Genomic DNA, 12109 nt, shown 5'->3' with positions numbered 1-12109 from the left:
TGTGTGTGTGTGTGTATGTGTGTGTGCGTGCGTGCATGCATGTCAGTGTGTCAGTGCATCCTCTTCTGACAAATACCTGCATTTTCTGACTTAACTGTGGAGTTAAACCTTCTCCTCCTGGCCCCTCCCCTCTCCCCCTGGCCCCTCCTCTCTCCCCCTGGCCCCTCCCCTTTCCCCTTTGCCCCTCCCCGCTCCCCCTGGCCCCTCCTCTCTCCCCCTGGCCCCTCCCCTTTCCCCTTCACCCCTCCCCTCTCCCCCTGGCCCCTCCCCTCTCCCCCTTCGCCCCTCCTCTCTCCCCCTGGCCCCGCCCTCGCAGGCAGGAGCTGATGTTCCCGCTGCAGTTTGTGGGGCGGCTGGGCCGGCACGCCCTGGAGTGCACGGTGAGCGGCGGGGGCCACTCCGCCCAGGCGGGGGCGCTGCGGCTGGCCATCGCCCGCGCGCTGCTCAGCTTCGTGTCCGAGAGCGAGAGGGAGAGCATGAGGCAGGGTGAGAGTCGGCCGCAACGTCAGATTCAGTTCATCGAAATGTCCTCGTTTCATTCGTTCCTTATTGAACCTGCATTTTGCAGTTGTTCCAATGACCGTGATACGCAATTTGTATGTCGCTTTGGATAAAAACGTCTGCTAAATAATGTAATTTGGGCTCAGGAGCGAGGATTCTCTGTCTCACTCTCTTGTTCTCTCTGTGTCTCTCTCTCTCTGTCTGTCTCTCTCTCTCTCTGTGTCTCTCTCTCTCTGTCTGCCTCTCCCTCCCTGCAGCTGGTCTCTTGACCTCTGACCCCAGGGTTAAGGAGCGTAAGAAGCCGGGTCAGGAAGGAGCCCGTAGGAAGTTCACGTGGAAGAAGCGCTAGGGCGTGGCGTCCCCCCCCCCCTCCCAGAGTCTCTGGGACACGCCCACCCAGAGAGGGCCAGAGGGCACCCCTTCTTTCAACCGTCCCACACACCGATAGCCTGAAGCCCACCTCAGTTCTAAAAGCCCATAAAGACCTGAGGCCTGCTCTCTGTTTGACAGCCTCCCTCCACATTAAATATCTACACTTATTATATTATCAATAAACCAGGCCCTTTTTTTCCACACACCATTATGTCTGTACAGTGTGTTTTTCAGTGAGTGTGACTCACCCAAATAATTTTATATATGGTGTGGCTATCAACAAACATGAGGAAAAAACTGAGCTGATTGCCTTTGCTGATTCTGTTTTGCTGCTGCCACCATTAAAGTGAATGCAAGTTTGGTCTTAAGGGTGCAATGTCAGTTTAGTGCCAGCAGAGGGTAGTGTAGTACTGTAAATCATTTTTCTTTTTTTAATAATGCTTATGTACCTCCTCAAACATAAATTCAGGTCCCTTAAGTGGTAATGAAAATATGCAACAGCAAGGAGGTGATTTGTTCTATTCAATAACTTGTTTCGTGTGTGTGTGTGTGTGTGTGCATAGATTTATGTTCCAGCAGCTATTACAGTAACACTACATTAAAGGAAGTCCAAATCCTTCTCAGATTTTATACAGTCTCGTGGTCGGACGGAGTGCAGCTAATTCTGTCCCAGTTTCACGTTTCTGTGCCCCTAACGTGTTGAGGGTCCTCACGCAGAGGAACGGTGTGTTACGGAGCTGACCCTGTCAGACTGGGGTTCACTGGGGTTCACTGGGGTTCACTGGGGTTCACTGAAGCCCTGGCGGCCGCTCCTGACTCCACGTTACATTACATTACATTACATTACAGGCATTTGGCAGACGCTCTTATCCAGAGCGACGTACAACAAAGTGTATAACCATAACCAGGAACAAGTGTGTCGAAAACCCCTAGAGAGAAGTACCGGTCCAAGTGCAGGGAACAACCGCATAGTTCAACTTTGACCCTGTAAGTTAAACTGACTAATACTAACACAAACGAGAACAGCAACAACGCAGTCTATGGAAAAATACAAGCAGTAGTTAAGACAGCGCAGGACCCAGACTCAGAGCAGAGCTCGTAGTGGCCTGGCTTTCTGTGTAACGTGGGGTGGGGTGGGGTGGGGTGGGGTGGGGCATGTGTAGGTACGGTTGCTGCGGCAGCCGCCACCACGGCAACCGTGATTGAGGAAGGAGTGACGCCCTACCCGTTGTTGTTCTGACCCGTCTTGCGCTTGGGAGTTTGTCTGCGTCGTAGTGTGGCTTGGTTTTAATGGCCTTCACTCCTATAGGATGAGCAGGGAGGCTGGTTGGCCCCAGCCCCCCATCCCCGCAGGGGAACCTGTCAGGACTGCTTCCTCTTTTTGGTGTGGGTAGGTATTGAAGATCACGAGTGCATCTCACACTTTCAAACTTTTCCCTATTTACAAACCTCCACCTGTATCCCTTTTCCAGTTGTAGGAGGCTGGAGGACTCGTCTGGAGTCAGTTGTGTGTGAGAAGGGTGTAAACACGGTGCAGCCAGGTTATGTTTTTTTCCCTGCCTTGCAATGAGAACAGAGACAAGTTTGAGACCACTGCTGTGTCGCTGCTGATTGGCTGTTTTCACTTCCACAGTCTATCCGTGTGTGGCAGTTAACCAGCTGTGATTCAGGTGTGATTCTGAATGTGTGTATGACTGTGTGTGTGTGTGTGTGTGTGGCTAAGCGAGCTGTTTGAGCCTTGTAGGCACTGCGATGGAAAAAAACATTTTTGAGCTATAAAGTATAGTATCAGTTCTGAGTATTTGAGGAGGATTTAATCTGCTGCTGTTTAGCCAAACGTATTTACATTACGTACAGATGTCTACGTTTTGGATTGAACAGAAGATCCGTAACGCCTTATTTATGTATATTGCATTGTTTCTCGCTTCTCTACATTATAATTCTGAACACTATATTACAGTAACATGTGGGTTGTCCTTTACGTCCCTTAAATTTCCATTTCAGAGTGAAGCATTTCAGCTATTTGTACGTCGGTCGGGTCTGGAATTGAAGGGCGATGACAAATTAAGACTAGTTCAATCACAGCTCACAATTAATGTTCACCCAGTGTGTTTCTCATGTTTCTCCTTTAAATGGTTTTCATCGGCGAAATGGATTAATTGATTCACACGTGTTGCCTTTAAATGTGGCGGTGTCGGTGGTTCAGTCCCTATTCTCGGCGGTGCCGTTATTGCGCGAGCAGATCGCAGAATCGACGGCGCACGGGTTCGCGCGCGTGGCGCGTTCTAAAAGTGGATTGCTGAACGTCAGCACCGTTGTCACCTCCCGGGCGAACTCACTGAGGAGATGCACTGGGGAAAGCCGCGAGTGAATGTCCGTCAAACTGATTCGCCAGAGACGTATGCCATGAACCAAGGTATTTCACATTCCTTTCTATGTATGGAATCTGCATAACATTTTGCGAAAAGACGTGCATGATTGAACGATTATGCGGTTCGCTTTTGTAAGGTACCCGTTCGGAGAGTCACTTTAATGGTGTAGTGATTGACGTTCTGTGTTATTTGTTTATTTATCATTATTCGGGGAACATTTGTGATTTATATCCATATTCAGCAGTACGTTTTTCAAGGGGGAGGGGCGCGGGGATGCGTTATAAGACTGCTGAAGCAATAAGATAAGTCACATATATTGTTTTTAGATGGTAGCCGTATCTAGCTAGCCTACTTTGCTTGACGCTGTCGGTCTTCCACAGTAGTTTGATTTGATGCCGCTTGTTTGATTTGTACGGTGTTCAGATTCCCCGGAGGACTGTGTATATAAAGCAGTGAGAACCCATAATTATAGCAATTAGGCTACTGTCCGACAGCCCACTGAAATATGTTACGACTGAAATACGGGAAAAATCTAGATTGTTTCAGAATAAGTCGGGACACGTGAAAAGGAACCGAAAATCGGGGCTGTCCCGGGGGAAAAAAATCGGAACGTCTGGTCAAACCATTAATCAGGCTAGCCTCCTGTTCTGGCATGTCAAACCGATATAAAACAGGTCTGATTGCAGGAAATGGTCAAGTGGCCGACACATCTCTGGACTCCGAGATGCTCATTTTCTTAACATTTTGCCTTTATAATCTCATGCAAAATATCTTAATTATTCACATTAGAATTGACTCTGGTCTAGGTGAAAATTCAAATCTGGTCATCATTTGAAACCATTAGGTAATAGGCTACTGTAATGTTTGCCTCGGACACAGAAATATCTGTTCACTGTAATCCATTGACAACGTTGGCTATAATGCAGGAATAGTCGCAGAAGTACTGACGGCCTATAATTAGACCCAGTACTGTATGTTCGCCTACGCGGCGCGTTTTCGTTCGTGTCGGTGAGGTTCAGACGAGAGGCTCTGTGTAACATGCAATTACCGGCGAGAAAGGCGAACGGCAAATTGCCACGGTTTGCGGTCGTTCTCTTCAGCGCCGAGTAGCGGCGTTTCCGGTCTTGGAGTGGCGTTGGACTGGGACCTGAACAGCGCGGTTGCGGTATCTGCTCCTTATGGTGGACTTGTGGACCAGCCATATCTAGGCTCATTCCATGTGGAACTCAAAGCTCCATGATTCGTATGAGGCAGTCACCAGTGGCCATGTTATACTCCTTCCCTTATTCCTGGGGTGTGCAATGCCAGTGTGGAGTAGGTGGACTTCCATTCTGTTCGAGGTCAGCATTTGTTTGTTGTCATCTTGGAAGCGACAATTGTGAAGTGTGGAGACAGACCTGAATCTATTTTTTTTGACAGATAATGTCTAATTTCCACAATGTGTACAAGGTGAGGTGACACTAGACCAAGCTGTTTCGTTTATGGGGAAAACACACACACACAGTCTAGCCTGTGGTCCAAGCTGTTGCTGAGTGCTGTCTGTGTTTGGCAGCTCTTATGGTGGTCTGCATGCAAGGGGCAAAGGACCCTTAAAGAACCCTTAAAACAATGGGCCAGCAGAATATATGGAATACCACCCGTCTCTGTGTCCAATCACAAGCAGTCTTCTGGCAGTATCCTAGCAACCACTTGACGATGTGAACTACAGAGTCTCACCATTGGCTCGTGTTGCACTGGACCTCCGTGGCTACACAGGAACCATGTTTCAGCGGATTTGAAAGGGCATCTGAGGTCTCATAATTTTGCACTGTGACCACTGGCATGGACTGCTGCTTGTTATTTGCTGCTGGTGGGCCTTGCGTTAAACAGGCCAGGTTGTTTTTTAAATCTGGTGCCGCCTGTCACGTTCCGGTTTCATGAAATTTAGAGCCAGGTGATCAGTCTGGGGGCAGACAGCCAGCTGGCACAGGCGTGTACCTGAGGGCAGGTGAGGTTCTTAGAGCCGAGTGACACCCCCGAAGACAGGTACGAGAGAGCCTTAGGAGGAGCAGCTCTGAATCTGCACACAGACAGTTGCGTAAATTATGTAAATTAGAAATCAGGCCTTTTAATCGCTGGCATCGGCACGTTTGTCACGGCTGCCGAGAAGCGCGGCGCCAAAAAGATCAGCGCTAACACAAAAGCCTTAACCTGCCCCCCCCATTCTCTCCCTCCTCCCTTCGTTGGGATCTCAGGGACAGACGCATGGGCAGACACAACGCTGAAGAACCACAAATAACAGACAGAGCGTTGAACAAGCCCCGGGTGAATTGAAGAAGGTCTCAAAGAGCAGAATTCCAGCTTTAAAATGGGCCGCTTCAAGTGCAATTCTGTGCCCTTGTGGGTAAACGAGGCAGGGGCAGAATACGTGCTCGGTTTTTGGTTGGCCTTTGTACGTGCATTGTGATTTCGCATGAGTCTGCTTGGGTTCATATTGGAGAAAGTTTTGGTAGCTGATGGACATGAAAGACCGGTCCATTAGAAACGACCCAAATGTTGTGTTGTGTGAAACGTATTGAAGGCAAAAGGAGGTATTGAAGCGACTTTTATAACAGGTCCAAAGCAAGGATACTTTATGGATGTACTTTATGATATGTTGCCATTGGACAACGCATTTTTTTTTGCCATTGACAAGACATGGACCGCTAAGCCTTTTTCTGAAGAAGTGCTGAAATGGTTGAACAGCTGATGGGTGCCTGTGCAGAAGCGCTGGGATGCCAGGATGACGAGGAGGACGTGGGCCCGAGTGCGGCAGAATCATTCGGACTCATTCACAAAGCTGGGGATTTTCTTGTTGCTATGGAAGTGATGACCTGGTTTCCTTGGTAGCGAAGGAGAGGTTTCTGCCGCATTTCTCTGTGCAGCGGCCTGCGTGGAAACCAACGGAGGATGAAGGATTTCTTTCTTTCACATTTTTCTTTCCTGTGAAGAAAAGAACATCATTCCTGTGCCTTATGAAGAAAATCCCCCCCCCCCCCCCCCCAAAAAAAAAGCCTAAGACATTAGTTTGCCCCCTTAAATGACTCTCAATCATATTGCATTGCAAGGCAGTAATATTTATGTGTGGCCAATATAATTGGATAATCTAATCAATCAGCGCTGGACGACTCCACCTGCTTTGGGTTATTCTTTCACTAATCAGTCGGTGTAAAAACACCTGCCTAATCTAGAGAGAGATTTTTAAAATAACATGTATCCCTATATGGTGAGAATGGCAGTGGATTGGGTTTGTATCCCTGTGTGGTAATAGTAGCTGTGGATTGGACACATATCCCTGTGTGATGAGAGTGGCTGTGGGTTGGGTTTGTATCCCTGTGTGATGAGAGTGGCTGTGGGTTGGGTTTGTATCCCTGTGTGGTAATATTAGCTGTGGATTGGGTTTGTATCCCTGTGTGGTGAGTGGATTGGGTTTGTATCCCTGTGTGGTAATAGTGGCTGTGGATTGGGTTTGTATCCCTGTGTGGTGAGAGGATTGGGTTTGTATCCCTGTGTGGTAATAGTAGCTGTGGGTTGGGTTTGTATCCCTGTGTGGTAATAGTGGCTGTGGGTTGGGTTTGTATCCCTGTGTGGTGAGAGTGGCGGTGGATTGGGTTTGTATCCCTGTGTGGTGAGAGTGGATGTGGGTTGGGTTTGTATCCCTGTGTGGTGAGAGGATTGGGTTTGTATCCCTGTGTGGTGAGAGTGGCTGTGGGTTGGGTTTGTATCCCTGTGTGGTGAGTGGATTGGGTTTGTATCCCTGTGTGGTAATAGTGGCTGTGGATTGGGTTTGTATCCCTGTGTGGTGAGAGGATTGGGTTTGTATCCCTGTGTGGTGAGAGGATTGGGTTTGTATCCCTGTGTGGTGAGAGTGGATTGGGTTTGTATCCCTGTGTGGTGAGAGGATTGGGTTTGTATCCCTGTGTGGTGAGAGTGGCTGTGGGTTGGGTTTGTATCCCTGTGTGGTAATAGTAGCTGTGGATTGGGTTTGTATCCCTGTGTAGTGAGAGTGGATTGGGTTTGTATCCCTGTGTGGTGAGAGGATTGGGTTTGTATCCCTGTGTGGTAATAGTGGCTGTTGATTGGACCTCAGTCTGTTACTGAGGAAGTGATCAGTATTCATAAGGTCGACGTGGTAACCCAGCCGTGTGTCCGTTGCCCACGGCGACAGCGGGGCCGGTTTTTTTATGCCTCCTCTGGGGAGTCTTGGTTCCTGAGTGAAGGGGCGTCAGGTGGACGGCTGTTAGTGCTGGCACGTTGCATCACACCATTTAAAAAAAAGAAAGAGAATCCAAAATCGATGAGACTCATTGGATCCCTTTACGAGCTGCTGCTTGACGTCGGCCAATGAAACGGCGCTTTCCACACCTGTCTAACTCCAGAGTGCGCCGCGCAGGGAGCTTCATATAAAAAAAATTCTTCATGTGCCGCTGTGAAGACACGTCCCCTGAAAAGCTGTTTGTGTTCAGGCATTTGTGTCATTGTCTTCCTCTGTAGGTGAATAAATACCCCACATTCCCGTCAAGGAGGGGAGAGAGAGGGGAGGGGAGGGGAAGGGGGGTCGGTGGGCGGCGCCCAACCTCAGCCCCGCCCCAAGCGGGTCCATCATCGGTACGGAGCAGTGAGAGCTGTGCGCTCGGTTCGACGGCATCGCCGGGAGAGGTAACCACGGCAACGCAAGAGGCTCCGCGAGCTGCCTTTGAAGACGGTATCACTTTGATCAGGCGACATCAAATAGTGATACTAGAGGAGCAGAAGAAAGCGCTCTCTCTCTCTCTCTCTCTCTCTCTCTCTCTCTCTCTCTCTCTCTCTCCGTCTCTGATTGGATTACTTTAGTGTGCTCGCCCCAGCTGCACTTCATTTCATTACCCCGTGAAGTACAGTATTGCGTTACAGTAAACGCATTTCACGTATCGTTATTTAGCGATCTGCTCTGCGACTTAATGCTGTAATCTGGGAGCAGCAGGCAAGGCCGCGGTGGGAAGGTGCACGCGCTGCGTGCTGTAAGATTGGCCACGCCTCAGTGCTGTAGCACAAGAGGCTTAGGCTGTAAACCAAAGATCATATACGCAAGCATGCACAAGATAACACAAGCATGCGTATTACATAACCAACCAAGGAAATACTACATTCTGACAGCATACATATTTTTTAAAAAAGAAAAAAGAAAAAGACAATTTCTTTCATTTCTTCATTTTCTGGTGCCTTTAATTTGTGTCTGCTGTAGGAAAAGCTTATTATTATTATTATTATTCTGACCATTTACAGTTCAAGCTTTTGAACATCAGCCTGTATTCGCAGTAAAATGTGAAAGATATTAATATTAACATTGGTCATCGTTGTCGTGCTTACATATATATGATGGCTAATAACGTTCTTAACTGAAACAGCACATCAGATGTCACCAGGGATACAAGGTGATGATGCACTATTGGGCTGAGTATGATAGGGTGAACTAAAATACGAGTATGACGCATGATATGAAAGTGCGTGCATGGACCTGCGTTTGTTTATTAGTACACACCTACTGGTGATTCAGTAGGTGTGTACCCTGTTGTGCAGAGGGAGATGCATAATTCCAGGTTTCGTAATTGTCAGTATGGTGGTGTAGTGCTGGGGCTGGTCACTGTGGCCAGGCAGTGCCGTGACAGGTGGTGATTGGTGAGGCTGAGACCGACACTGTCCGTGGTGCTGAAATCCTGTAGTTAAGGTTCACACTGTCCAAGGTCCTGAAGGTCTGTAGTTAAGGTTCACACTGTCCAAGGTCCTGAAGGTCTGTAGTTAAGGTTCACACTGTCCAAGGTCCTGAAGGTCTGTAATTAAGGTTCACACTGTCCAAGGTCTTGAAGGTCTGTAGTTAACACTAGAAAGGCCGCTTTTTTCCACCCCTTCCTGTATAGCCAGGCCTGAGGCCCTGCGGCATCAGGCTTGTCCAGCATTACAGCATCGATTTCTGCGCCCACGGTGTCCTAATTTCATAAGGATTATGAAACCGTATGTTGCGAAACTATTTTTTTAAATTTTTTTTAAAATAAAGGACACGACTGTATCAGTTTCAACATTTTTATTTCTAAAATGTTGTGGGTTTTGTTATATAGGCCAAGGGGAAAACATATCCAGGCGTATTACCTGCACGCGATAAGCTACAAAGCAATTAAAGAAATACAAAATGCAATATTTGTTTAAAGCCATTTCTTTTTCATAACAAATTCGGTAGCCTGTGCTTCTCGCTTCCCCTTGCTTTTTTTTTCCCCCTGCTGTTTGGAGTGCACTTTCACATGCACGCACTGTCTCCCTCCTCTTACTCATCAAATCCTCTCACTCATCAGATCCACAGAGAACACACAGCTGTGCTGCTATGCGTGAGCAGGAACCACGCACAAACTGGTTACGCTTAACGCACTCGCCTTTAGCCGCGTTCTGATTGCCAGCCAGGCAATCACAGAATCACAGTTTCAGTGAAAACACCGAGGCATTGTCTCCACATGGTTATAGACTCATCGTTTTTTAAGACTACAATGCCCGCAAGTATTCATCTCTCCCCCTAACGTCTTCTTCAACTTCATCACACAATTCCAGTGAATTAATTTTGAATGATTATGTGTGTGCTAGCGCTTGAAGAAGCAATTTGTATCAAACTGTTGGTCATTCAGTTGCATAATGGTGTGCGGGAGGACAGAGTGACACATTTGCATCTGGGTACCATCTCCTGCTGCCTGTTGTTTAGCGAGGGGTTTTTTGTGAAGAAAATGTTGTGGCACAAACTGCTTGGAAATTTTTTTTACTGGACTAGATTTTTTAGAATTTAAAAAATGCAGTTATTTTGAGCTCAGATGTTTAGGAAATGTTGTGGAAGGAGAGAAGAGCAGGGTATTGCATTTACAGCGGTAAAGTAATTAAAATTACTCTGTTCTTTCTAGAGTTAAGTTTGGTGCTGTCCGTGGTCCTGAAGGTCAGTCGATGACACTGACTCTGTCCATGGTCCTGAAGGTCAGTAGTTAAGGCTGACTGTCCATGGTGTTGAAGGTCTGTAGATCACACTGACTCTGTCCATGGTGTTGAAGGTCTGTAGCTCACACTGACTCTGTCCATGGTGTTGAAGGTCTGTAGATCACACTGACTCTGTCCATGGTGTTGAAGGTCTGTAGTTAGGGCTGACTCTGTCACCTGGGTCTTGGCTCACCAGCTTTGGGAGATGATAGAAAACTTGTACTGAATCCATAGATTAACTTTTTTTTTTTTTTTTAAACCAGAAGCAGAGAGCTGTCAGGTGCCAGAGGAGTAGCTTTCTGTTCTCTTCTGCTCTCATCACATCACATTACCTAGTGCTGGCACGTTGCGTCACACCATTTGAAAAAATAGAATCCGGAATCAATGGATCCCTTCACGAGCTGCTGCTTGACATCGGCCAATGAAACGCTGCTTTTCACACCTGTCTGACTCCGGAGTGCACCGCGTGTCATTTTTTTTATTACAGGGAGCTTAACGTCGCAACTTGTTTCATGTGCTGATGTGAAGACACGTCCCCTGAAAAGATGTTAGTGTTCAGGCATTTGTGTCATGTCTTTCTCTGTAGATTAATAAATACCCCACATTCCCGTCAAGGAGGGGAGAGGGGAGTATCATCACATCACATGGCCATTATGTTATGGCTCTTGTATTACTAGTATTTCGAAAACTTTTCAATATTTATTCTCAGTTTGTGGCAATGGCCTCATTTCACAGTGCAGTCCACCTCCCCACTATCAACCCCCCATTCCCCCCCCCCCCACCACCCCCCTCATTTTGGCTCACACACACCGTGTCTTTTTGTCTTCACAGTCCAGCTTGCTTAGTGACTCACTCCACTTCTTTGACAACTTCTGTCCAAAGCAAACAGTCCCGTCTGTCAGACTGAAGATATTACTCATTTCGGCATTTCTCACCAAAAAAAAAAAAGAAAGGATTATTTATTTTTCCCACGCCTGGTGTCTGATGCAGTCTGGGCTGGGCTGGGCTGGGCTGGGGAGGACTCACAATGCCAGTGGCCAGTAATTCCACTGGCGTTTCTCTGTGCACCAGCTCTTAAATAACAGCAGAGTATGGGGCAGTAGGCCAGACCCCGGGCCCTGATTGTTGCAGGGCTCCTCCTTTATTATTCATGGGACTGTGAAAGGTCTTCTCCTCCCAGAGAAACTCCCCTGAGTCAATGGGAATGTCATATGATACTGTTTACGGAACTCTGCTAATTAGCAGCCGTTTAATGGATCACTCAGTGAGTGTATATATTTCACAACATTGCAACTGAACGTTTAATGATAAGAGGTTCTTTGATGTGACACAGTTGTCTTTTTGAATATTCAGTGGGAGGTGCTGCATAATATGATGGTAGACTGCAGTTATTTTGTTGGTTGATTATTCTTTGATTGATGTGATATATTAGTCTATGAAGGTCCTTGGGTTTTATAGACAAGTCAAACAGAGTAAAATAGATTGTTGTGTGCTGAGCAAACATATATAAATTAAGGGACTCAAGCTAGATTTTTTGTGCTGTACTATGCTGTGCTGTGCTGTACTGTACTGTGCTGTACTATGCTGTACTATACTGTGCTGTACTGTGCTGTGCTGTACTATGCTGTGCTGTACTGTACTGGTGTACTGTTTCACTCATCTGTGCTGAACGTATTCCCCGATTCTGTTCTGGATTTGCCCGCATGCAGCTTGTGCGCTCAATGCTGTGCTGTAGCGGCAGGCGTGTGTGCGTGACTGACAAGTGTGCTCTGCGGCGACATAGATGTTGCTAGAACTGTGCTGTGCGTGCCGTACTGCTCCGGGCCTGTTTTACGATGCTGATGCCAGTGCTGCGCGTA

At 47.4% G+C, this 12109-nt stretch overlaps 1 protein-coding gene across 1 annotated transcript in view; it reads left to right on the top strand.

Moving 5' to 3' along the window:
* The window catches only part of mrps9 (mitochondrial ribosomal protein S9), a 9694-nt gene extending 8613 nt beyond the window's left edge, over positions 1-1081 (top strand). The window contains exons 10-11 of the mRNA XM_064310885.1: positions 317-486; positions 759-1081. Of these exons, the coding sequence (XP_064166955.1) occupies positions 317-486; positions 759-850 (262 nt within the window). The 3' untranslated portion in view covers positions 851-1081. The remainder of the gene's footprint in view (positions 1-316; positions 487-758) is intronic.
* The last annotated feature ends 11028 nt before the right edge of the window (positions 1082-12109 follow it).

Source organism: Anguilla rostrata, chromosome 15 (genome assembly GCF_018555375.3).
Source record: "Anguilla rostrata isolate EN2019 chromosome 15, ASM1855537v3, whole genome shotgun sequence".
NCBI lineage: Eukaryota > Metazoa > Chordata > Actinopteri > Anguilliformes > Anguillidae > Anguilla > Anguilla rostrata.
Note: the sequence above shows the minus strand (reverse complement) of the source record. Positions and strands in the feature narration are given on the sequence as shown.